The following is a 26194-nucleotide window of genomic DNA, read 5'->3' on the forward strand; positions in this document are numbered from 1 at the left end:
AGAAATATTTCCAAAATACGATCATTTATCACCGAAGATGCTGCCAAAATTCTTAATCACTCTCTAATCATATCTCGCCTGGACTACTGTAACTCTCTGCTAATTGGCCTTCCCCTTCAGAGACTGTCCCGTGTCCAGTCCATAATGGATACTGCTGCCAGGCTCATACACCTCTCCTCTGCCATGCCACTCTGCCAATCCCTGCACTGGCTTCCGATACCATCCATAGTAAAATTCAAACTAATGACTCATTTAAAGCAATCCATAACTCTGCCTCACCCTACATTTCTGAACTTATCTCTAGATACCAACCAACCTGCTTGTTATGCTCCTCTACTGACCTGCTCCTCAACTCCTCTCTCATTATCTCCTCACACACTCGCATTCAAGACTTGGCAAGGGTGCCCCCCCTTCTCTGGAATTCTCACAATCTCTCTGCCTTCAAAACATTTCTAAAAAGCATTTATTTAGAGTAGCTTACCCTTGAATGTGGCTCACAGATAGAAAAGGTTGGGGATCTCTGCTTTATATGTTACTCTGTATGTACAATGTATGAAACCCACTTATTGTACAGTGCTGCGGAATATGTTGGCGCTTTATAAATAAATGTTAATAATAATAATAGTACTCAGTAGTAAAATCCAAGTCCTTCATCAGCCAAATCATGCCTCCTCCAGTTACGTGGGAGTAGGAGAAACAATAGGTTATCTGAATGCAGTTCTAATGTGTAGCGCTGGCTCCTTCTGAAAGCTCAGACTCAGGCACAATGCACTGAGATGGTGCCTAGACACTAATATTACAACTAAAAAACAATACATTTGTCAGTTCAAGAATGAATTTTTAGTGTGTGTTAGAGTGAATTATTTGCAATGTAAAGAGTTTAATTTAGAAATAAAAAGTACACCATAAAAGTCATGGCAGAATCCCTTTAAAGCCAGCTAAAATGAACACAGGTCACTAGAACAGAGAAATACAAAGATTACACTTATCAAGCAAGCTTGGTGTAAGTGGTTGGGGCATGCATCAGGAGCAGTGAGGAAGGTAAGTAACCTCCATGCGTTTTTTGCATAATAATTTGACAGACCCAAAGGCTGCTTTTTGTGAATATTTGGCAATTTAATCGTATGTGAATCGCCACAACACAGCAGTCAGTCCCAGGGACTGGTCAGTTAAAGCCCTACAAAGGTTAAGCCAGATTCCATGTATATTTGCCATATATTGTCCTAATACATCATCGACCCACTAGTTATTTCATTGTAAGTGAACAACTTTGGGGTTTTCTTCCTCTAACTACTCGTGGGTCCTCTAACACAAAATGCTTTCTATTGTTTGGAATTTGTGCCTGTGACTATGTACTATGCGTGTTTTACTGGAGGTTTTGTGTCCAGAGGCCTCCTCCTTTGTGTGCTGTTGTCTGTGAGCAAACAAAGATTATTGATTTTACTTAACTTCATTTAAAAAATTGATTTTGCAGTTGCATTATAGGTTCCCCTGTGGTGCCCAACCTTCAAAATCTAAAAACAAGACATTTCTATAGTTAAATACATGTGTAAAGTGAGGTGCAATGTAAAGCAATTCAGGGCTGGGGGAGATACAGGCAAATCTTTGTCCTTTCCTTGCTTAAACATTCACTATCATTAAAACCAAAAGACTGAGATGCAGATTTATTAAAGAGTGAAACTAAAGCTCAGCCCAGTCCGTAAGTGCAAAATATCACTGCTCTGTTCACTGTAAATAAATTTTTATCAGAGGATGAATTTGGCCCTGAAAATGTAGAATTTCATACTGACAGACTGTGCCATGCTTTATTTCACTTTTTTATTATAAATATGCCTCTAACAGTCTGGATCACCATATTGTAGTGTCTGTAACAATGGCTGCCTCAAGGGATTATGTTCTGACTTACAGAGGGGTGGTTTTAGAGTGTCTACCAATTTTAAACAAGATGCATGCATGTCAATGGTTGAAACACATTATATAAAAAATGGGGATGTGTCCACCTTTAGTAGAAACTGAGAGCCATTTTTCGATGCACTAAGTCAGTGCTGTCCAACTTCTGTTGTACCGAGGGCCGGAATTTTTCCGACCTACATGGTGGAGGGCCGATAATGGAAGCCAGTTTTGACCACTCCCCTTTTTGAAACTGCACCCACTTGAAACCACACCCATGTTATCACATGACCATACCCATATTAATGGTTGTAGTACAGCAAAAACCTGCCATACTCTGCCTTCCCTACCCTGCCTGTGTGTGCCATACTCAGGCAGGGTAGGGCAGGCAGAGTATGGCACACACAGGCAGGGTAGGGCAGGCAGTGTGCCATACTTTCACTGTGTGTGCCATTCTTGGCTGGTTTGTGTCATACTTGGCCTGTGTGTGCCATACTCTGCCTATCCTACCCTGCCTGTGTGTGCCATACTCTGCCTGTCCTACCCTGCCTGTGTGTGCCATACTCTGCCTTCCCTACCCTGCCTGTGTGTGCCATACTCTGCCTTCCCTACCCTGCCTGTGTGTGCCATACTCTGCCTTCCCTACCCTGCCTGTGTGTGCCATACTCTGCCTTCCCTACCCTGCCTGTGTGTGCTATACTCTGCCTTCCCTACCCTGCCTGTGTGCCATACTTTCACTGTGTGTGCCATTCTTGGCTGGTTTGTGCCATACTTGGCCTGTGTGTGCCATACTCTGCCTGCCCTACCCTGCCTGTGTGTGCCATACTCTGCCTTCCCTACCCTGCCTGCGTGTGCCATACTTTCACTGTGTTTGCCATTCTTGGCTGGTTTGTGCCATACTTGGCCTGTGTGTGCCATACTCTGCCTGTGTGTGCCATACTCTGCCTTCCCTACCCTGCCTGTGTGTGCCATACTCTGCTTGCCCTATGATGCCTGTGTGTATGGCACACACAGGCAGCCTACAGTGACACAATGCTGGCACTGCTCCTACAGTCTGCACAATAACTATATATTAAAAAACTTTTTAATTGAAGTACCACCTCAGTATATGTTCTTTTTGTAGTGTGCAGGGATTATTTGTGGGTTTCTACTGCTCCTGAGATGTGAACAGGGGAACAATATGGGTGATTACAGCCCAAGCCTGAGGTGTGAACACTGCAGGGGGTGAACAATGCAGAGATTAAAAGGTGTGAACAACACAGGGGATTACATATTTAAACAATAAAGGGGGATTACAGCCTGAATCTGAGGTGAGAACCATGCAGGGGGGCAGTTAATCTCAGTACTGATACCATTTAAAGCTTACACAAGAGTAAGCCATCAAAGCAGCCAGACAGGTGGGGGGCCACACAGAGGGGGGTATGCGGCCCGCGGGCCGACAGTTGCACTAAGTACAAACACACACCAAGAGATTAGGTGACTGCTCCATTGTTACAAATGGATAGGAATATCAACCAGGCATTCCTGTCATACTTTTAATTTGGGGCAGCGACACCACTTAATACTCTTCTCATTTATGTATGGATTATTTTTCCTAACAAAGCGCACTAAAAGCAAGTCTTTATCAGGTAGTTGTCATTGTATTAATTCTGATTATACAGGGTAGCACACAATGCTTCTATGTTAGGTAACCATATCTCTCAAGTGGCAAGCACTACTAAAGGCAGGGCCTTCATAATGATTTGGAAAGACTATATTTCTGTGTTATGTCTTCACTTAAAGGCAATCTTGCAGCATTCCCAATATAATATATTGCAAGAAGGGGGGAGATACTTTATAATGAAACAGCACAGCTGCACTCAATGAGTTTATGATCCCCGAGGGACAGGCTTGCAATATGTCACACTTCACAGGTTAATTCAAAGTTCAGTCAAATAAATCAGCACAGTTCAATATCAGTCACAGTTCAATTCTTTTAGTATATTTAAATTTCACTATATTCTGTTCCAGTAAAATAATTGGTACCCCCAATTCCTTAAAGGAACAATATCAAAAACATTTGTGTAAATATGTATTGGCACCAAAAATGTACTGGTATTTTAGTTGTGTCTGGAAGCAATGTGTAGCATTAAGTAGAATAGATGCTGAAAATTATTTTACTTCAAGTGTAAAAAAATCTAAGTTATTTTTGTGGTTTTAGCTATCTTTATCACAGAGCATTCCGACCAGTCACCTTAATAGTTCACAAAACCCATTGTTTTTATCATTGCAGAATTTTAATACCATAACGTATTTTAATTTTTTTAATCCCATAAAGTATTTTATTTATACATATATTTAGTAACACAAAAACATAGCCTAAACAAAACAGAATTACTCACCAGAGTGCTCTTCTGAGTAGTTTTGCAATGTACATTAGCTGCTAATACAATTTGGAAAAGAGCCCCTCCTGCTGTTCATTTGGGCCAACAGGACACAGTCATCAGAAAATTACGTCTTGTGATGTTGCTGTGCTTAGAACTAATCAGTAAAATAGCAGATGACTCTCTGCTTATTTAACCCTTTCAAGAGACTTTCACATTTCAGTTCCCCTCAGTGCCAGACGTTTGTAAACAATTTGTTCTCTCTCATTTTTGGAGCATTTATTGGGGGGGGGTTGTTATATTAGGTAGGAAAACTATTTATCAGACTGAATAACTGTAACTTTCCACTTCTGGAATGCGATTTAGAGCTCTAAATACCAAAAAAAAATAAAAAATTGCTACCCACATATTCAATTCCTCTCTGGCTTCTGGTACTTTTCCCTCTCTCTTCAAACAAGCATGTGTCAAACCCATTCTTAAAAAGGCTACACTGGACCCGTCCTGCCTTTCTAACTACCGTCCCGTCTCTCTCCTGCCCCTAGCCTCTAAACTCCTGGAACGTCTTGTCTTTTCTCGTGTCACTAACTTCCTCTGCACCCATAATCTGCTGGACCCTATGCAGTCTGGTTTTCGGCTTGCGCACTCCACTGAGACGGCCTTATGTAGAGTGGCAAATGATCTCCAGACTGCCAAGGCCAAAGGACGCTACTCGGTCCTCATTCTCCTAGACCTTTCCTCTGCTTTTGATACTGTCGACCATTCTATTCTTATGCAGATTCTCTATTCTCTGGGTATCCGGGATCAGGCTGCAGCCTGGTTCTCTTCCTATCTCTCTAACCGTTCCTTCTCTGTCGCTCTTACTAACAAATCCTCTACCCCGGCTCAGCTTAGTGTGGGGGTGCCTCAGGGCTCTGTGCTTGGTCCCCTGCTGTTCTCTCTGTACACTCTCTCTCTAGGAGACCTTATTTCTTCTTTCGGTCTTAAATACCACTTATATGCAGATGACATCCAGATATATTTAGACACCCCTGCACTAACTGCTGATGTTCAAACCCAAATTGGTAACTGCCTCCTGGCTATCTCCTCCTGGATGAACCGACGCCAGCTCAAACTTAACCTAGCTAAAACAGAGCTCATGGTCTTCCCGCCCAAACCTGGCCCTCCTCCTCCTTTCACCATTACTATTGATGGCATGACCATCAACCCTATAAATTCTGCACGCTGCCTTGGGGTTATCTTTGACCAGTCCCTCTCCTTCTCTAACCATATTAATAACACTGCCAAAACCTGCCGCTTTTTCCTATGTAATATTGCCAAGATACGCCCCTTTCTTTTACAAGCGACAGCTAAAACACTAATCCATGCCCTTACCTTCCAGTTTGTGCCTGTATGTTACCCAACCACTCAGATTGTAAGCTCTATGGGGCAGGGACCTCCTTCCTACTGTGTCTCATACCACATGGCACTTATATATACAGTGGTGTGAAAAACTATTTGCCCCCTTCCTGATTTCTTATTCTTTTGCATGTTTGTAACACAAAATGTTTCTGATCATCAAACACATTTAACTATTAGTCAAAGATAACACAAGTAAACACAAAATGCAGTTTTTAAATGAGGGTTTTTATTATTTAGGGAGAAAAAAAATCCAAACCTACATGGCCCTGTGTGAAAAAGTAATTGCCCCCTGAACCTAATAACTGGTTGGGCCACCCTTAGCAGCAATAACTGCAATCAAGCGTTTGCGATAACTTGCAACAAGTCTTTTACAGTGCTCTGGAGGAATTTTGGCCCACTCATCTTTGCAGAATTGTTGTAATTCAGCTTTATTTGAGGGTTTTCTAGCATGAACCGCCTTTTTAAGGTCATGCCACAACATCTCAATAGGATTCAGGTCAGGACTTTGACTAGGCCACTCCAAAGTCTTCATTTTGTTTTTCTTCAGCCATTCAGAGGTGGATTTGCTGGTGTGTTTTGGGTCATTGTCCTGCTGCAGCACCCAAGATTGCTTCAGCTTGAGTTGACGAACAGATGGCCGGACATTCTCCTTCAGGATTTTTTGGTAGACAGTAGAATTGATGGTTCCATCTATCACAGCAAGCCTTCCAGGTCCTGAAGCAGCAAAACAACCCCAGACCATCACACTCCCACCACCATATTTTACTGTTGGTATGATGTTCTTTTTCTGAAATGCTGTGTTACTTTTACGCCAGATGTAACAGGACACGCACCTTCCAAAAAGTTCAAGTTTTGTCTCGTCGGTCCACAAGGTATTTTCCCAAAAGTCTTGGCAATCATTGAGATGTTTTTTAGCAAAATTGAGATGAGCCTTAATGTTCTTTTGCTTAAAAGTGGTTTGCGCCTTGGAAATCTGCCATGCAGGCCGTTTTTGCCCAGTCTCTTTCTTATGGTGGAGTCGTGAACACTGACCTTAATTGAGGCAAGTGAGGCCTGCAGTTCTTTAGATGTTGTCCTGGGGTCTTTTGTGGCCTCTCGGATGAGTTGTCTCTGCGCTCTTGGGGTAATTTTGGTCGGCCGGCCACTCCTGGGAAGGTTCACCACTGCTCCATGTTTTTGCCATTTGTGGATAATGGCTCTCACTGTGGTTCGCTGGAGTCCCAAAGCTTTAGAAATGGCTTTATAACCGTTACCAGACTGATAGATGTCAATTACTTTTGTTCTCATTTGTTCCTCAATTTCTTTGGATCTTGGCATGATGTCTAGCTTTTGAGGTGCTTTTGGTCTACTTCTCTGTGTCAGGTAGCTCCTATTTAAGTGATTTCTTGATTGAAACAGGTGTGGCAGTAATCAGGCCTGGGGGTGACTACAGAAATTGAACTCAAGTGTGGTAAACCACAGTTAAGTTATTTTTTAACAAGGGGGGCAATCACTTTTTCACACAGGGCCATGTAGATTTTGAGTTTTTGTTCTCCCTTAATAACGTAAACCTTCATTTAAAAACTGCATTTTGTGTTCAATTATGTTATCTTTGACTAATAGTTAATGGTTTTTGATGAGCAGAAACATTTAAGTGTGACAAACATGCAAAAGAATAAGAAATATTAGTTAATATAGTTTTTCACACCACTGTATATATATCCATATATGTATTTATTGTATTTATTTATTAAATCACTTGTCCTCCCTGTGTGTAATTTTGTATTCTGTAAGACTGTACAGCGCTGCGTATCCTTGTGGCGCATTATAAATAAAGTTATACATACATACATATTTTCATGAGATAGGGATTTATACCATAAAAATATTTTAGTTTATGTCTACCAAATGTGCCAATGCCAGATATTCATAGTTTTATGGAGATTTCTGACTTCTATGGTTCGAAAACTCCCAGCAGTAAAATTTCAAAGCATTGCAGCAGAATACGGCATACTTTAGATTCCAAAGCAAAAAATCCTGGAACATTAGGTTTCTCCCAGGAAACCATATATTTTTGAAACGTACACATTCTGCTAAATCCAAAATAAGTAACAATGTCTTTCTACAATGTCTTTCTGAACCTAGCAGTTTCTATAAGAAATTATTACATTTCTAAAAATTTACCAGATTTCTAATAATCCTCACAAAGCTTGCATTTTACCCCATTATATACCCCACGTTTTGCAATATATCAACATAAAACATACTAAATGTGAATATCAGAGGTCTACTGAACAGTTTGATGCCCAATATGCATAGATTTACCAAATTATGTGGCATGCAGAGGCACCCAAATAGATATATAGCAGACAAAATTTCCATGGGCAAAGAAAGAACAATGTGGAAGGCAATAAAATCGCAAATGCAATAAAATCCCTGAGGGCATGCAGGAACCGGAGGATCACCTTCTTTTCCAGATCAGGTTAGTGGGCGGCACTGGGGGAGGGAGGTAGAAGACAAGAAAATGACAGACAGGTAGTATCTAAGTGCCTGCCATCTCCTATGGGGCGCCTGGGTGATCACTCCCCAAGGGCCACTCGTTCCCCGTTCCCAGCCTCTGCTTGTTGCCTAGGGACTGGGGAATGAGCAGAGAGTTAAGAAGCATCTTTAAAAGAAGCTCATCCGCTCCCAAACCCGGAAGTGCTGGAGAATGTAGAATCTACAAACTGTGGCACTTCAATCTTTTTATCCACAGAACGTAGATTCTACATTCTGTGGTACTTAAAGGGTTCATTTGCTACCAACTGTTTCAACTGGCTAAAATAAACAACTATAATAATAATAACAATAATAATATAATAACTATATGAGAAGTCTATAAACTACTAAAGTTACCCTTAAAGGAAACATTTTATATAAAGTTCATATTCAGTTATAAGATTCATCCTCCCTCAAAATGTGAAATGATGCAGAAAGAAAGAGGTTTTGAAAGCATTTTACCTCCTAAAACTGTCATTATATGAGAGCTGCATACACATCCTCTCTAATCAGAAGTCAGAGTGAAATAAAAGATGGGACTGTCGCTTTAGTCTCTCACAGGAAGTGGTCACAGACTGACAGGCTTTACTCAATAGTAGCAAGGAAAACCCCTCCTCCTCCTTCTGTGTCTCCCTGCTTGTGCTGCTGCCGGGGGCGGGGAGGAGTGAGCAGCAGAGCAGGAACAAATTTGCCTAAATGCTCAAAAGAGTGTTCGGAATAGTTTTACATTAATTTGTGTCAAGGGTTTGCAGAGATGCAGTGTTTTAACCTTATGTAATGCAAAAATTACATAATGGCTGGAAACACTGTATTTTAAAAACTGAACTATCTGTATGACCCCAGTGGATCAGCAAACCCAATTAATAGCTTTCCAGCTTCTGATTGTTAGGCCATCTTTCACGAGTTTGCCACACTAGACTGCACTGCTTGGGAGTTTATTTCTTAGAAGCAAATAATTGTATACACTGCCTGGGCTATGGAACAGACTAACTGCTTACTGGGTTAAGACCAGCCTTGTGATGTGCTGTGCATCAGCTGAATAGAAGAGGAGGAGATAGTAGGGCTATCACTAGAGGCACAGATCTTCATGGCTAAAAAGCTGAGTTGGCCTTGGGTTGGTACATTATCCTCTAACCAGCTATTTAGCTTATTGTCACATACTTTGACACATCCTTGTGGCATTTACCATGTCATTGTGTTTGTAGGAATAGGTCTTTATTCAACTGTTATGTGTCTAATTGTGGAATAATCATCAAATACCTTTTAAGCCTAGTTTCAGGTTGAAACATAAAGGGTAATGTATTCTTTGCTTAAATTTTAGTATGTGATACATGGACCTATTTCCCTTTTTCTTCTTTATTTATTTTGTGCCGTTTTCCGTTAATTATTTGCCTTCATAATGATTCATTCAAGTTTGGAGCAAAGAAGTTGTCTGGTTCTTGGGGTCACTCACTCACTCACCCCAGTAACCAAAAAACAGATTGATGGTGAAGCTTTGTAAGTGTAGGTATTCGTATTTTCTTTCCTTTTTTTTTTTTTCTTTAGTCCCTTTACTATTTATATACTCAGTACTAGGTTTTCTAATGTACTTAACCAGAATTTTGAATTGTGATACCATGACACTTTGAACTTGGGACCGATGCCAGACCTGGTGTGACCTGTACCATTGATACACACATTTGTATTAGCCTTTAGCAAAGTTGTACGATTCCTTAGAGGTTGATATACAAGATAAGTTATATTCCTTGTGTGTAATTCACTATCCAGAAACAACACCCATGTAACTAGCCTATCAGTGCAAACTTATGTAAGCTGCTATATTTTCTAGAATGACTTTAAAATAAGCATGCTCGGGGGATGGTGCAATACTTCTTCTTTGCATGAACTAAGTGGGAGCAGCTGGATTTGATGATACCCTTCACAGCTTTTAGTGACAGCATAGTATGGGTGGACTGGTTGGCAAACAGCCCCAATTTTGCTCACCCCTAAGATTTTTCTGCCCAAACTTTGCACAGTTCTATCACTCAATGTGATAAGAGCAATATAACTGAGCAGAGAAGCATCAGAAGACACTACAGCAGTAACTTAACTTTTGCCACTCTATCCAGGCCCCACCCATACAGATCAGCAAAGGTCACTTCTGCAACACATTCATGCCTGGATATCTGTCCCTTTACTGGATCCCTTATAAAGACAGCTTCCAAAGATGCCTCCAAAGATGCCCCCAATAGCTCCCCATCTTCTTTTGTGCAGGCTGAATACTACTTGGCTGCTCTATAACCAGTCCAATTAGCAGCAGATATTAAAGGGGTGGTTCAACTTTAAATTCATTTTTAGTATGAAAGTGACAATTTGCAACTGGTCTTTATTTTTTTTATTATTTTTAATTTATTTAGCTTTTTTATAAAGCAGCTATCTGGTTGCTAAGGTCCAAATTACTCTAGCAACCAGGCATTGATTTAAATGAGAAACTGGAAAATGAATAGGAGACAGTCTGAACAGAAAGGTAAGTAATAAAAAGTAATAATAAAAATAAACTTGTAGCCTCACAGAGCAGTAGTTTTTTAGCTGCTGGAGTCAGTGACCCCCATCTGAACACTGGAAAAAAAAAAAAAAAAAAGTAGAAAATTGGACAGTATGACCTTAAAAAGATGCACCTCCCCTTCATAAGTATCTAAGATAAAGTTCCCATTAAAATATAAGTTTTATTCTGCATAAATAAAATGAAAAACTATATACAGGTTTAATATCGGAAAGAATTATGGAGGTGCTTCTTTTTTGAATTCCTAGCTTAAAGGCAAGTTTTGATTTCATAAAATACAGATGTACTGACAGAGCTCAGTCTACATTGAGCTTCCAAATAGGCAATAACAGCCCTTATTTGGCACCCCCAGGAACTTTTTTCCTGCTTGTGTTGCTCCCCAGCTTTTTTTTTTTACATTTGAATGTGGCTCACGTGCCAAAAAAGTTGTGTATCCCCGATGTAGAGAGTAATATTCTGAGACAATTTTTTTATTATTTGTAGTTTGTTATTTAACTTTTTGTTCAGCAGATCTCTAGTTTATAGTTTTAGCAGTTATCTGGATGCTAGGGTACAAATTACCTTAGCAACCAGAGAGGTTAAATGAGAGACTGGTATATGAATAGGATAGGACCTAAATAGAAAAATAAGCTATAAAATACAACGTAATGTAATAACAATAAAACTGTAGCCTCACAGAGCAATAGTTTTTTGGCTGCTGGGGTCAGTGACCCCAATTTGAAAGCTGCAAAGAGTTGGGAAAAAAGGCAAAAAAAAACAAAACTATAAAAAACAAATAATAAAGACCAATTGAAAACTTAATTAGAATTGGCCATACTAATCTAAAAGTTAACTTAATGGTGAACCACTCCTTTGAAAACAAAGCAGCACTATAACTATAATTGTATAAATCAGTGCTGTCCAACTGGCGGCCCGCGACCCCCCTCTGTGTGGCCCCCCACCTGTCTGGCTGCTTTGATGGCTTACTCTTGTGTAAGCTTTAAATGGTATCAGTACTGTGATTAACTGGTCCCCTGCATGGTTCTCACCTCAGATTCAGGCTGTAATCAGGCTGTATTGTTTAAATATATAATCCCCTGTACTGTTCACACCTTTTAATCTCTGCATTGTTCACCCCCTGCAGTGTTCACACCTCAGGCTGTAATCACCCCCATTGTTCCCCTGTTCACACCTCAGGAGCAGTAGAAACCCACAAATAATCCCTGCATACTACAAAAAGAACATATACTGAGGTGGTACTGCAATTAAAAAGTTTTTTAATATATAGTTATTGTGCAGACTGTAGGAGCAGTGCCAGCATTGTGTCACTGTAGGCTGCCTGTGTGTGCCATACACACAGGCATCATAGGGCAAGCAGAGTATGGCACACACAGGCAGGGTAGGGAAGGGCAGAGTATGGCACACACAGGCAGAGTAGGGCAGGCAGAGTATGGCACACACAGGCCAAGTTTGGCACAAACCAGCCAAGAATGGCACACACAGTGAAAGTATGGCACACACACAGGCAGGGTAGGGAAGGGCAGAGTATGGCACACACAGGCAGAGTAGGGCAGGCAGAGTATGGCACACACAGGCCAAGTTTGGCACAAACCAGCCAAGAATGGCACACACAGTGAAAGTATGGCACACACAGGCAGGGTAGGGAAGGCAAAGTATGGCACACACAGGCAGGGTAGGGAAGGCAGAATATGGCACACACAGGCATGGTAGGGCAGGCAGAGTATGGCACATACAGGCCAAGTATGGCACAAACCAGCCAAGAATGGCACACACAGTGAAAGTATGGCACGCAGGCAGGGTAGGGCAGGCAGAGTATGGCACACACAGGCAGGGTAGGGAAGGCAGAGTATGGCACACACAAAGGCAGGGTAGGGCAGGCAGAGTATGGCACACAGGCAGGGTAGGGCAGGCAGAGTATGGCACACAGGCAGGGTAGGGCAGGCAGAGTGAGTATGGCAGGTTTTTGCTGTACTAAAACCATTAATATGGGTATGGTCATGTGATAACATGGATGTGGTTTCAAGTGGGTGCAGTTTCAAAAAGGGGAGTGGTCAAAACTGGCTTCCATTATCGGCCCTCCACCACGTAGGTCGGAAAAATTCTGGCCCTCGGTACAACAGAAGTTGGACAGCACTGGTATAAATACATCAATCATTTATATACACAAAACTACTTAGTCTTCATTCCACTTCTCAAACTCCATTTGAATAACAAGGGCATTTAATATATATTTAGCGGTTATAGTAGTAAGGCACAGTGGTCATTTAAATACATAATGAATCACAGTCATACCTCACACCAAATATAAATTAGGAATGCACAGAATCCATAGTTTTCAGGTTTGGCCAAGCTGAATTTGCATTTTAAAATGAGCAAAAAGAAAAAAAACCACAAAGAAACCCAGCAATATCTATGGACAAACAACATTGTATTGAATTGTCCAGAGATTTAAAGTCAGAAGACACTGAGGGCTCATATTCAGTTCTTGTGAAAAAAAAATGACTGAATCTGAATTCTGCAAAATCAACTGGGATTCGTCCTAACCTGGATTTGGTACATCCATAACATGAACTTATTCAGAAGTAAATTAGAAGATGCAGTTTGGCAGAGGGGAAAAGGAGAGGTGGGTTTAATAAGATAGATCCAGTAATTTTCTTAACAATAGCCAAGTAGTGATTGGCCTCATTTTGACTAATTAATACAATGCAACACGATTATTTTAGTAATAATTTTTATACAATGAAATAAACATTTGGGGGTCACTGTTAGTTAAAATGTTTCCAGGTGTTTGGCCTCATTTACATGAGTGACTGCTGTGCGTTAGGCATAATACCAGAACTGATAATACAGGGTAATAACCTGACCCTTAGAAAAATTCTGATTGTAGTCTTAAAAAAAAAAAAAGTAATGTTGGGAATTCCTTGTCCCGAGAGGGATTTTGCAGTACCAAGGGGTTTGATAAAGAGCTCAGTGAATGTCTTCTTGAAATTTCTTTCCCTAAAAGCATGCAAAAGTCAATTCATCTGCATCTTTTTTTTGCTAATCAAAGAAAAACCTTTGCATTCAATGCTAAATGAAGTGTAAAACCCATGCAGACAAACCTTTCCTGTATAATCCATATGCATAAACCACTTCGAATGCAGTAATCTATAGGTGCAACGGATATAGAGTTTGCATTTACATAATCTCAAAAGATCACCAAACAGGATGTTTACAAATAAGGTTTTTTTTAAAAATTAGCAATATATTATAATTATATATTAATCGAATTTATGTTGAGAAAATGCAGTCATCATGTAAAGAAGCCTAGGGGAATATCAATCACCAGATAACAGTAAAATAGAATTTATTTACATTAAAAAAAAAAACATCTATTGGGAAAGAAATACCAATTGTCAGCCAGTCACTGATTGTGTTATTTCCCACAGCTAGAGAGGCCACAGTTTGACAATCCTAATCCGAAACCTTCCATAATCAGAGTACATGTGAGTAGATTCTAAAGACTATATAGTCTCGCTAAGAAGCCTGGTGAAAAAATAGTTTTTACTTCTATTATCAACAAATATATACAGTCAGAATGGTTAAATTAAATATGTAATTCTGTTTCTATTAGTTCACCAAAAATAAAAGGGGCAATAAATACCAATGCCTCATATAATTCCAAAAATGGATACTACTTATGTTGAAAATATTAAAAGGGATACTGCCATCTGAAGCCAGTTGCTTTATCCAGGATACTTAGATTTTTTTATTCTCATCTATCTAGCTCTACACAGTAAGATTGGTCAAACAATCCTATCTTCACCCACTTCAATCCTATCTTCACCCACTTCGATGGTCCATTTACTGGTCAAATCAGGCTGATCCAACCATTTGGCACTCTACCAACAATCAGATCAGACTTGAAAGAGAACCAACCGCATCAACCGAAGCAGTCCTTGGCCGACAGAACTTTTAAACCTGCCTGTCAGTATCTGGCGGAGGGTGTTGGTTTGGCCCTATAAGCAGTCCACTAACCAAACAAAATCTTGATGGCCAGAATCAACAGCTAAAGCAGTGCATGTGGCCTGCTTTAATAGTCAATGTGGTGTAAATGTAAACAATGAAAACTCTGAGGCATTCATATATAGAGAATTGCTGCACAGGAGTTTTTTTGCTCTGTAATAATGCTTTACGGCCAGTCGCATACTACATTACTGTATTAAAGAAGAAAAGCTCACTTTCAAAAGCTCAAGGAAATCGCTTCTTTCCCTCTCCATAATACTACTCTGATAACCATGTGGTTTCAGGCACGAAATGATCTTTATGACAGTATCCCATTAGATAGTGGACATGGAGAAGGAACAGTTTTGTTTTTTTAATATCAGCTGCCTCCATCTTGCTTAAGTTCTGCTCTGCCACCAATAGCAAAGAGGGAGAAGAAGCTTCTCCCTTATGTGCTGCCTGCACTCTCAGACACGATTTGTGAAAGAGGGGACTATATGATTCAATCTCCTCCCACAGTGAATACTGTAGAGGAGAGAGTTCATATAAAAACAATTCATATCCCATGTGAACTATAACTATTTAAAAAAGCCCTTTTTCTCTGGCTTGTGCAAGGTGAATACTGCCCCTCTATGCTTCCTTTCTGTAATAACTTTCCAAAGCAAATGGGTTGCACCAGAAGACCTACAGACAAACTTCAACACCAAACATTCCTGTATAAATTACTGGATCCCAGACTGAAAGCACAATCAGTTACTACAGCCCCTACTGCTGCATGTTGCCTGTAATCAAAAGACAATGCAGGAATTCAGAGCTCTCCCACCCCTCAAAAAAGTTATTCTCGTCCACCAATAATTAGTGGTAGATCTTCAAATTGGTTACTACCCAGCTGACTCCTGTCCGGGTGTGCTGGATTCTGGCTGCACATTGTCTGCCAGGTTGTGTGCATGCTCTAAGAACAGGTCTTTCAACACGCTCAGCTCCTTGGTAAGTAGCTTGATTTTGGCCTCCAGTCTTTCATTCTCTTCTTTCAACTGGTTGACCCTTTGCAGTGTGTCTTGAGCCTTTTGTTTGCTTTTTAAGCGGCTCTTCTTGACAGCCATATTGTTACGTTCCCGACGCAGACGGTACTCTTCGCTTCCACGGTCCAATCGTTGACCCTTTTTGCTGTTTTTGCTTGGAGGGGTAGCTTTGCCTCCGCCTCCAGGGTTTAGCGGCACAAGCTGTGGTGTTGCTGGGCTCCCTGGCAGGGCATCGCTCAGGCCCTCAGATGCGGTGGAAGGGGACTGGTTCATTTGGTCTAACTTGTCCTTAAAGATAAATGGATAAATGTGAGGACTCTCTGCTGTTCAATGTCCAGTAATATATACCTAAAATAAAACAAATATATATTATTATGGACAGAAAAAATCAAAACATGGTAGCTTAGCATTCACAACTACAGTAATACTTTCTGCTGACTTCTGTTTGCCTATTAATAGAAACCGCCCAGTCTTTAGTCTGTATAATATGACTATCCAAAATTTAGAAAAGTACACTTATAATATATATTATATATTAGAGGTGATAAAGAAGACTTTTTCAAAGTTGTTCCTCATCACCTCTAAGCCCTGTGATGTGTGGATCTCCATTACACTCTGAATACCCTATTTTCCGCGAGGCAACTTCGGCGATTTGCCAAAATCGCTTGCGCAGCGTGTGCCATCCCACTGGCAACTTACATTTTCGCCGGTGGGATGGTACTTCGGCGACATCTCCCTTGTCACGGGCGACTAATCTCACCATGTGCCGGAGCCCTAATTCTACTGAATACATAGTGCCCCACCTGATACACAAACAATAGTGACAGGTGGACACTGGTGCCAAAAAGATAGCTTGATGTCTGCCTGTCACCTCTTTGTGCATGTCCAATAGGGCACTTTAGATTCAATAGTACTAGTAGGATTGACAGGCAGATGGGAATTCTGATTGCTACGGTTACTGTTAAGAGTGGCAGTGAAAATTCCATGTTTGCCATCCGTTTCAATGCTCACCCATAGCTGTGTGGTTGGAAGAAATGACAGGTTAGTGAAAGAGGCTAAAATAAAAAATATGGTTTGGGGATAAAAGATACCAAATGCAAACATGCAAAAATAAAGCACCAGATAAAAGAAATCATATAAATATGGAATCTGGCCTGTAAACATAAGGTGTATAATTTCTTAGCAAGGTTCTGTTTCACTTTCAGTTTAGTGTCTAATGTTGCGCTTGTTTTTATATCACTAAAAGGAACCAAAATCTTACTTTATTTTTGTAAACATCCTTTTGTGATCCAACAATCACACCTACAAGTTGTATTATTAATAGGTATAGTTGTTTTTCTTGGTGAACTCCCTTGTGGTCTTCATTCTGCTTTGTGGTCCCAGCTGCCACAACTTCATTCCATAAGCCAATACTCTAATGGGAATACAGCCTGCTGCGTTTGTGCTCAGCTGTGAGCACCATGCTTATAGGCTGAAAGAGAACGTAAACCCTATTCTCATTGCCCTCCATGACATGATCTATGGTTCTGACTATGCAGGAGATAGAGGGCCCTGCTCATAAGAGCTGCACACAGGAAAAATCCTATAGTTGTTGCACAAAACCATTAAGCATTTTTATCTGCTTCATATTATGATTATTGTGTAGACTGTGCATCAGTACCATCAGAAACATGTTTGGTTAATGAGGAACGGGGTCCCTTGGGTCTGTTAGTAGCGTAAGGCAACACAGGATGAACCTGAGACACCTACTGCTTCCCTTTCCTAAACAAGCCAACACAAATCTATCACCTTTATTACATTGTCAGCAGAACAAGATATTTCATCACCAACCATAAGTAGGCATTTTAGGAGAGTAGACAACAAAATTTTGGTTACAATTGAAAAAGGCACAGCTAAAAGCCTATTATATGTTACGGCATGGCAAACTGATATACAATCTAGCTTGGCACAAGAGGATTGGGACTCTATATAGTTAACAGTCAAATGCTTTTCACGCAATGTTTCCCTCCTTAAGGAGAACTTTGTAGTTTGCCTCAGGTGGTATCTAGTCCCAGCCCGTATATCGAAATTTATACCCACAGTCGACCCAAGATGCTTCCGGGCTTGTGACCAGCAAGGTACGATGTTCCACATATGGTGGTCGACTAGATAGGTCCTCTGCGCCCAGCCTTACAGACCTTATGCAAACCCCCAGCAATAGAGCCGCACTCTCAGCCAATGTTGAATCGAAAAATATATATAGGGGGAAGCACGAGACAAAATGCAAAATTGCTGCACAAAAAACGCTTTTATTTTTATGCCATACACGACATATTTCGGGCCCCTTATCAACATATGGCGGTCTTGCCCTAAAGTCCAGAGGTTCTGGATAAGAGTATTTACCATGGTCCACTCCATCTTTGGAGTCTCGGTCCCCAGCGCCGGATTTCAAATCCAGGCGCCCCGAGGCCGCCCCCCATTCGGGCCCCCCCGGCGCTCATGCATCTCCCCCCCCCCGCAATGACGCAAGCGCGCATGTGTAGCCATTTAAACTACCATACGGAGCAGTGGGGAGAAGTCCCCATTGCTCCGTATGGCCACAAAATGTTAAAATTTCGTTAAAATTGAGTCTATGGGAGCTTTCTGGATAACGGATCCCATACCTGATCAGATGATCTTATTACATGGGAAAATTACAACTTTCTGTATCCAAATAATCAACAGATTGTATCCCCAAGGTAGTATACATTTTACTACTACCCTGTGCTTGCTGCCTACCAACCAATAAACAAACCAACAAAGTTTTATTTAAATAATAAATAAATATCAGAGTCAAGTGCAATACTAAAACTGCCTTCCTACTGATTCGGAGACACATCATGTGTATACAGTGGATTCTATGTGCAGAAGAATATATAGGTAAGAGAACCAAAGCTGCAATTACTTAGCCTTCTGCAGCCTCTATACTTAGAATGACTTCACTGTATCATTTCAGATGCATTGCATCATCCCCATGCGAGTGCCGTCCTGCAAACCCTTCCGTAACAGCGTGCTTCCAGCAATAAGCATTACACTGTGAGCTCAGAGCAACTGAAGCATCACACACAGTTCTGCCATGAAATCTCTAAGGAGAAAAGCATCTGTTCAGCACACAGACCCCCAGAGAAAACAATACCAGGAGAGAATTGGCAGTCTGCAATTTCCACCATTCTAGTAAATCTTTCCCTAATCTGCAGGGTTTTTGTGACCCACTTGCACAGAGCAATAACGGCAACTAAACTTTTTTAAGCCCATTCCTATGTACAGAACAGCTTCAGCTCTTGGATGTTGGTGGGTTTCCTCACATGAACCGCTCACTTTAGGTCTTTCCACAACATTTCAATTGGATATGGTCAGGACTTGGCCATTCCAGAACATTCACTGTATTCTTCTTTAACCATTCTTTGGTAGAAGACTTGTGTGTTTAGGATTGTTGTCTTGACAACAAGCCATGACAAGTAGCTGCTACTAGTAGCTACATGTGTCTTCACCCTTAACTAACTGCAAGACATCTATCTTTGATTGCCGACCACTTCAGGGTAGGGTAAAAACGGTCTTGAATTCCTTCCATTTGTGCACAATCTGACTGTTGATTGGTGGAGTCCTTACTCTTGATAGTCTTCTAAGCTTTTCCAGCTTTATGGGCATCAACACCTCTTTTTCTGAAGTCCTCAGACACCTCCTTTGTTCAAGCCATGATACACATCCACAAATGTGTTGTATGTATGTTCTTTAAATCAGTGTTTTTCAACCTTTTTTGGGCAAAGGCACACTTGTTTCATGAAAAAAATCACGAGGCACACCACCATTAGAAAATGTTAAAAAATTTAACTCTGTGCCCAGCAGCAGTGCCCCCCTAGTACATTGGTGCCCAGCAGCAGTGCCCCCCTAGTACATTGGTGCCAAGAGCAGTGCCCCCCTAGTACATTGGTGCCCAGCAGCAGTGCCCCCCTAGTACATTGGTGCCAAGAGCAGTGCCCCCCTAGTACATTGGTGCCCTGCCTACGGCACACCAGGCAACATCTCGCGGCACACTAGTGTGCCGCGGAACAGTGGTTGAAAAACGCTGCTTTAAATAAAACAGGGTCTCACTCTCACTGATTGTCATCGCATTGACTAAAAACACCAAACTCTGATACCACTTTCAAAATATATGATAATACTAAGGATTCACTTACTTGTACCACATGCAGATGTGTTATTGGGTCATTTTTTTTTTTTCAATAAATACATGACCAAATATAATAATTTTTGTTTCATTTGTTTAACTAGGCTTTCTTCATCTACTTTTAGGACTTGCTTAAAAATCAAATGATGTTTAGGTCACATTTATATAAAAATACAGAACATTTTAAAGGGGTTCACAAACTCTCAAGCATCACTGTATGTATGCATACATGTATAGTGCTTGCTATATTAACAGATAGGTTTGTCATGATTCTTATATCTAAAAGATCTGAAGTGATATGACGAACTGGGGAATCTGTCAGACATTTGTTTATTGGGAACAGACTGTCAGACAGTGCTCCAAACATACTTGCAACACTAAGGCTGCTGAGGTGCCCAATGGGTTCAACACAAATTAACTAACAATTACTAATAAGAATCACTGAAAAGATTTCCACAGGCATGGGCCATTCCCCCAATCTGTTTAAATGTGATAAATAAAGCATAACATGATTTAAGAACTGAAAAGGCTGTATTAATATCTGGAAGGCCAAAATCATATACTTAAGTAGATAATTTTTCAACATAATGTCCCTCTACTATTAATAACTAAAAGAACAAAAGCACTGCATTTTGACAGCCACTGCTATCAGGCAGCAAACAGGGTCAGTCAAACCACATTGTCATCGCTTCCCACAGTAATCTATGGGAAACATGGTGCCTGAGAAACATATGGTGGTGAAAGGAAGACACAAACACTTCAGCAATTATTTCTGACTTCTATATGAGCTTTAAAGGCAGTTGGGTGTTTTACTGTCATCTCCTGGCTTGATATTTACAAGAGCAGTCATTGAGTGATGAGGGACAGAACTTTCCTGTGTCTGGGATACATATAGTTAACAAACTGTTCATCATAGGCAAATAAGCTGTAAACTCAATGACATGCTTAAACTATACATGCACTGCCCTTTGGCAAGCACCGGCGGCGCCAGTGTGGGCAGCATTACAATATCCTGTGCCTGAATCAGCCTTTTGCAACTGGTGCCGGTGTGTAACAGATCTGCACATGCCTCCGGTTGTTCTAGAGCAGTGTCTCTACGGATTTCAGACCTTTTCCAGACTGAGGTCGAAATCTGCACTTTGGGAGCTCTGTAGAATAAAGGTGTATGCACCACTTTTAACACTGCCAGCACTATTTGTGTTTCCAGCATACACAAGGTTAACAAAATGCCATGCAAGGAAAAAGGCTTTCAAGGGTGACAAACTAGAACTTAAAAAAGTTAATATAATTCATTATTTTAAAATAGTAATGCACAGGATATTATCATTGGAGTAAATATAAAAGTAGCCATGTAGTGTTGACACACCACCCAGTTCTCTAAAACACACAACCTATTCAATCACCTAATGAGGGACTGAGAGCTGGTGTTGGCTAGAGGATTCTGGGAAAAGTGCTCTGTCACTTTTAATTGTTTATCCTACAGTGACAGGACAAGGTGCAACACAGATGGATTTTCAGTGCACCTTGAACTAAGCAGCTAACACTGTCTTTGAGGCTTAATATAACACTGTTAATGTTGCTAGAACCTCAGCATTGAATCTGACAAGGCAAAGTACAGAGATCTAATAGAACAACTGTATCCTTTTAGTGCTGGTTTGGAGTCCCCTTGGCTATGAGTCATAGGCCACATACAGCCTGCAAGCTGACTCAACCCATGCTGTTTAGTTAAAGAGATACGGACACCAAAAATTAAACCTTTTTTAACATCTATCATTGTCATTCCATGCTATTTATAATTTTGCCTTAAAAGTATTTGCCCAGTGCTTTTATATTACCTATCTGATCCCCCATGTTCCTCTATGAGGAGGCTGCCATATCTGTACTCCAGTAGTCTGTTAGCATTATAAGCTTTAACCAACAGGTTGAGAAGGGACAGTCAGGTTGATTAAACAGTCAGGTTTAGGAACTTCAAGTAACAAAAAGCAGCCCTATCTGTGAAAAATTATCAACATGACCTATAGGTAACTTTTTAGGTACAATAATATTTTGAAAAGTAGTTTTTTAGTGTCGGTATCACTTTAAGATACTTATATAATGAAATGTGGCTCACAGCTACGTGACTAAATACGTGTGGCTGCACACGCTTGCGGAACACACACCTTACTAACAGTTCCTGAGAATGATGCGACATGTAAGACTGGAGCAGAAACCCTGTCAGTTCAGGAATCAGTTAGAATCCAGTGAGGTTTGTGGCATTTCTAATGCTGCTGCCAGAATGGCACAATTTTCTCCGCTACTAAGCATTTGCCCTGAAATCCTGAGTCATACTAAGCACAAAGTGCAGTATGGAAACTCTGAAACAGTCATGGGTTATTCTGGAATAGTTTTACTTTCTGTATGAGGTAAGTGAGACACCCAGCATTCAGCTAAACATGATCACACTTGCACAGTACATGCCACCATCAACTTGCTAGCAAATCCAAGTTTAGAATTCAATGTAACTCACTACACAGGGTAAACTATAGATATCAACAAGAAAGCTACGGGCACAACCTTGGCCTCTGATCTTCATCTCATGGGGGGCTTGCTAAGTGTCTTTCTATTCAATTCCCTACCGGTTTTATACTATTTAATGCTTGTAGAATTGTCATTCTTGGGAGGAAACCTACACAAGCACAGGGTGAACATACAAACAACTTAAAGATTATCTGTAAATGAATATACAGCATTTACTTTAAATATTATTGGCTTGATAATTGACTGCCCATTACTGTTTTTACTAACTGAAGCGTTAAGTCACCATCATATCCTGATTCTCCTTGTTCTAAGGCAGCTAAGTTAACCTGCAACCACTGGACACACAAGCTAACTAAAGGTGCCCAGGGACAGATTTAAGCTGCCGACTTGATTCGGCAGCTTATCTGCATGCGTATGCCCCCCACCCCGACAAACCTCCTAAATGATATCTGCCCGAAAATTGTCCAGTGGTCAATCGGCAGGCTTGATTTTCCCATTGGATTGTGGGCTGCATTCATTTGGCCCTAGGGTAAAATTATTGATTTAGCTTGATATTGCCCACCTTTGGTGGGCATATTGGCAGAAGATATGATCATCTGCTGACCTCGCCAAATAAGCAGATCTTAACATGTATGCCCACAATTATTCAGACATCTTGGTCATTCAGACTGTAAGCAGTCAGGCCAAATTTGCAATTTAGTACTTCAGTCACAAGTGTATTCTCACCATAGTATACTGGTCAAAGAGAACACTGGGTTGACTAATGATCCCATCAATTACATTGGAAAGTAGTGAACTGAATGTGGCTGCACCTCCAGGCAGACAGGCAAGTTAAATCAGTTCCTGAAACTATACAATATTCTACACTACCAGTTAGATACACAGAAAGTCTCTCCGCTGATATGAACCTGCTTGCTCATGTGCAGTTGCAGGTAGCAGGAAATCCACCTCAACTGCGAGGTGAGGGCGTCTAGGCAATGATAGTTAAGGGGGCTTTTTGCACCCGGGGGTATAGTTATCTTTTAAGTAATCATTGTTAGGTGTTATTATAAAAAAATATCCCTTACATATACTGCTTAGCAACCATAGAACTCTTAATCCGTTGAAAAACAATAACTCTGAATAGACAAGACAGCCTATAATAAGCAATACCATTTTTTTCAAGGCCAAATCCCCTCTATCAACACCCAGCTAGGCACATGAACTATAAACCAAATTGTTTGGGATCTGGGGTCTGCCATAACCATCACTGGCTGTCACAATGTCCATTACAACTGGTAGTTTCCCACCTGGCATAACAGGCTCAGTAAATACACTATTGCAGTGTTCAGTGAGTATTCGGTTTGTTTTTGAATAGTGGCTAATGGTCCATCATACAATACAAAGCACATTAAGGCAGGGGCTTCTCCCTCTACACAGTTTGTACTCCTACCAGTATCCGCCAGGGCTCTCCCCACTCTCTAAAAGCATCACACACCTATAAAGCACATATAATAGGAAATATCTGATATAAGGAATGAGTTTGTTCCTATGTGCACAGGCAAAGCTATGCAATACAGAATAGTCTGGGTCAGACTTTTCAGGAGGACAACATGGGGGGATGGCCAGCAGCACCCACCGAAAGCTGTTACTTTAAACCTACGGAATAGTCAAGGTTTAGAGCACAACTGTTGCATGTGCGATATAGTCGGATGCGACAGTGGGCTGAGTGTGGATCAGCGCAAAGCCACTCACAAACTATGTCAATTCCCAGGGCGGCATCTCCCTGCCAGCCCTCCGGTAACAGTTAGCACTTAAGGCTTTGCGATGTACGTATGCTTCTTGCATTAGAAGGGTAACGCTCAGGCTGTTACAGAACTACAAATCCCATAACCCCCATCAGAAGGAAAGCCCTGCCACAGCTGGAGGCCGATGGTATCCCAACTAAAGGCTGAACCCCAACTTTTAATTACAACTTCTTCCCCTCTGAGTTATGCGACTGCCATGAAGTGTCTGAAGTGGTGTCTCTAGGTACAAATGCCAGTATGCCCTACCACCCAGACACTGTGAGCGCTGAAGGGAAATACAGCCGAACACCTGCAGGGTGCCAGGTAAAAGGCAGCCGTTCTGAGACGTTTCTACTCCGGTACAGTACAATTTACCTGATGGCTTCGAGGTCCTCCTGCCCGGGGAGGGAAGCCTATCCCTCCCCCACGACTTGTTTCCCCTGTCCTCACTAGGGATCCGTAGGTTACTCCTCCTCCGGACACTCGGGGCTGTGGATCATCCGAACCGCACAATAGATTGTTGCGAAATCACTCGGATCTTTCCTCTCTCGGGCAGCATGATGCAATCCCCCGACAGGCAGCAGAGGCAGCCAATCCGTCGTTGGCAAGTGGTGAGCGGCCCCGCCCATAGATCCCAAGTCCATTTTTTTCTTTTTCATATGTAACTTTATTGTTACAAGTTGCTGTCCTTCCCTATGAGGTCCCTGGAACAGCCTCGTTTGCACTCCTCACCTGTATGTGTTCTGCAGAACTGTATCATACAGGGTGCTGCCAAACTATTTACTTAATGGAGACGTATCTTATCAGCATGTTACACTAAAATTTAATGGAGAACTTAACAATTGTCTAAAATCAATTAGAATTTTTATACTTGATCTTAATTTAGTGGTTTTCAATTTTTTTTATATTAATATTTCATTTTGAGGCCCAGCGTTGAGTCCAACAGGGATGGTACCTGTTCAGCTTTTATCTGGTAAGCTGTCTGTTCCTGGTTCTGTCCAAATATGTGCAATAATGGTCCAGTTTCTACTCATCACTTGCCCCTGTCATAACAGACTGCCCTATCCCCAGAAAGTAGTGCCCTGTGCTGTGTAATATTAAATACAATTGTAAGTTCTGTGGGTGGAGCGAGCGGATCTTCTCCCGATATCCCCCACCTACGGGTGGGCCACCTACCCTGGGGCCAAACGATCGAATTATAACAACGGGTTTAGGCAAAGTCGGTCTGGGGACCGCATCAACGAGCCGATGCGGTCCCCGTTCCGACTAGATTTTTTAACTTGCCCGATCGATATCTGGGCGATTTCAGGCTAGATATCGGTCGGGCAGGCCTGTCGGTAGTGCCCATACACGAGCCGGTTAGCTGCCGAATCGGTCTAAGGGACCGTGTATACTGTGAGGATCACAGTGACATCTAGAGCTGGCCATAGACACACCGTTAATATCATACGAAACCTTGTTTCGTACAATATTTGTTGCATGTATGGCAAGTCGGTGAGGCGACCGTTATCGCAGGAGGCTGCTGATATCGGTTGACTCGCCGATCGGGCGGCTTAGAAGATTTTGATCGGGTGCCATTGAAGGCTTCTTTGACTTTAATATATTGCAATATATGGAAAGACAATCCCTGTTTCCCCTATATAGTTTTTCTAGGAAAAAAATAGCTGCCGCCGGAGGGAACGCCCGGTGCGGGTGGCCAAGTTGTTTGGCACACATGTGCATATTGACAGAATTTCCCCGCTTGCTCAGTATGCTCATGCGCCTGACATGGGAGCGGTTAATACAACTCATCCTCCTACATCACAGCCACGCGCATAATGAGTTGTGGCACTTGCTTATTATGTACATGTGTGTCACAACATGGCTGCCCATGGCCTCCCAGTGCAGCTAGCCTAGCGCTGAAATGGGCTTTTTTTTTTTCAAGGAAAACTATTGTTTCCCCCTAACCCAGTGATCCCCAACCATTGGTTTATGAGCAACATGTTGCTCACTAACACCTCTGATGTTAC

General features: G+C 41.5%; 1 protein-coding gene across 2 annotated transcripts; it reads right to left on the bottom strand.

Moving 5' to 3' along the window:
• Positions 1–12911: 12911 nt before the first annotated feature.
• Positions 12912–24798, bottom strand: cebpg (CCAAT enhancer binding protein gamma). Of its 2 annotated transcripts, none has more exons than XM_012961093.3 (2): positions 24561–24798; positions 12912–16064 (listed from the first exon to the last, which is right to left on the bottom strand). In XM_012961093.3, the coding sequence occupies exon 2, from the start codon at positions 15987–15989 to the stop codon at positions 15576–15578; it is 414 nt and encodes a 137-aa protein (XP_012816547.1). In that variant the 5' UTR covers positions 15990–16064; positions 24561–24798; the 3' UTR covers positions 12912–15575.
• Positions 24799–26194: the final 1396 nt, after the last annotated feature.

Source organism: Xenopus tropicalis, chromosome 4 (assembly GCF_000004195.4).
Source record: "Xenopus tropicalis strain Nigerian chromosome 4, UCB_Xtro_10.0, whole genome shotgun sequence".
NCBI lineage: Eukaryota > Metazoa > Chordata > Amphibia > Anura > Pipidae > Xenopus > Xenopus tropicalis.

Coding starts and splice junctions, on each gene's coding strand:
- cebpg (XM_012961093.3), bottom strand. CDS start 15,989: ATGAACCAGTCCCCTTCCACCGCATCTGAGGGCCTGAGCGATGCCCTG.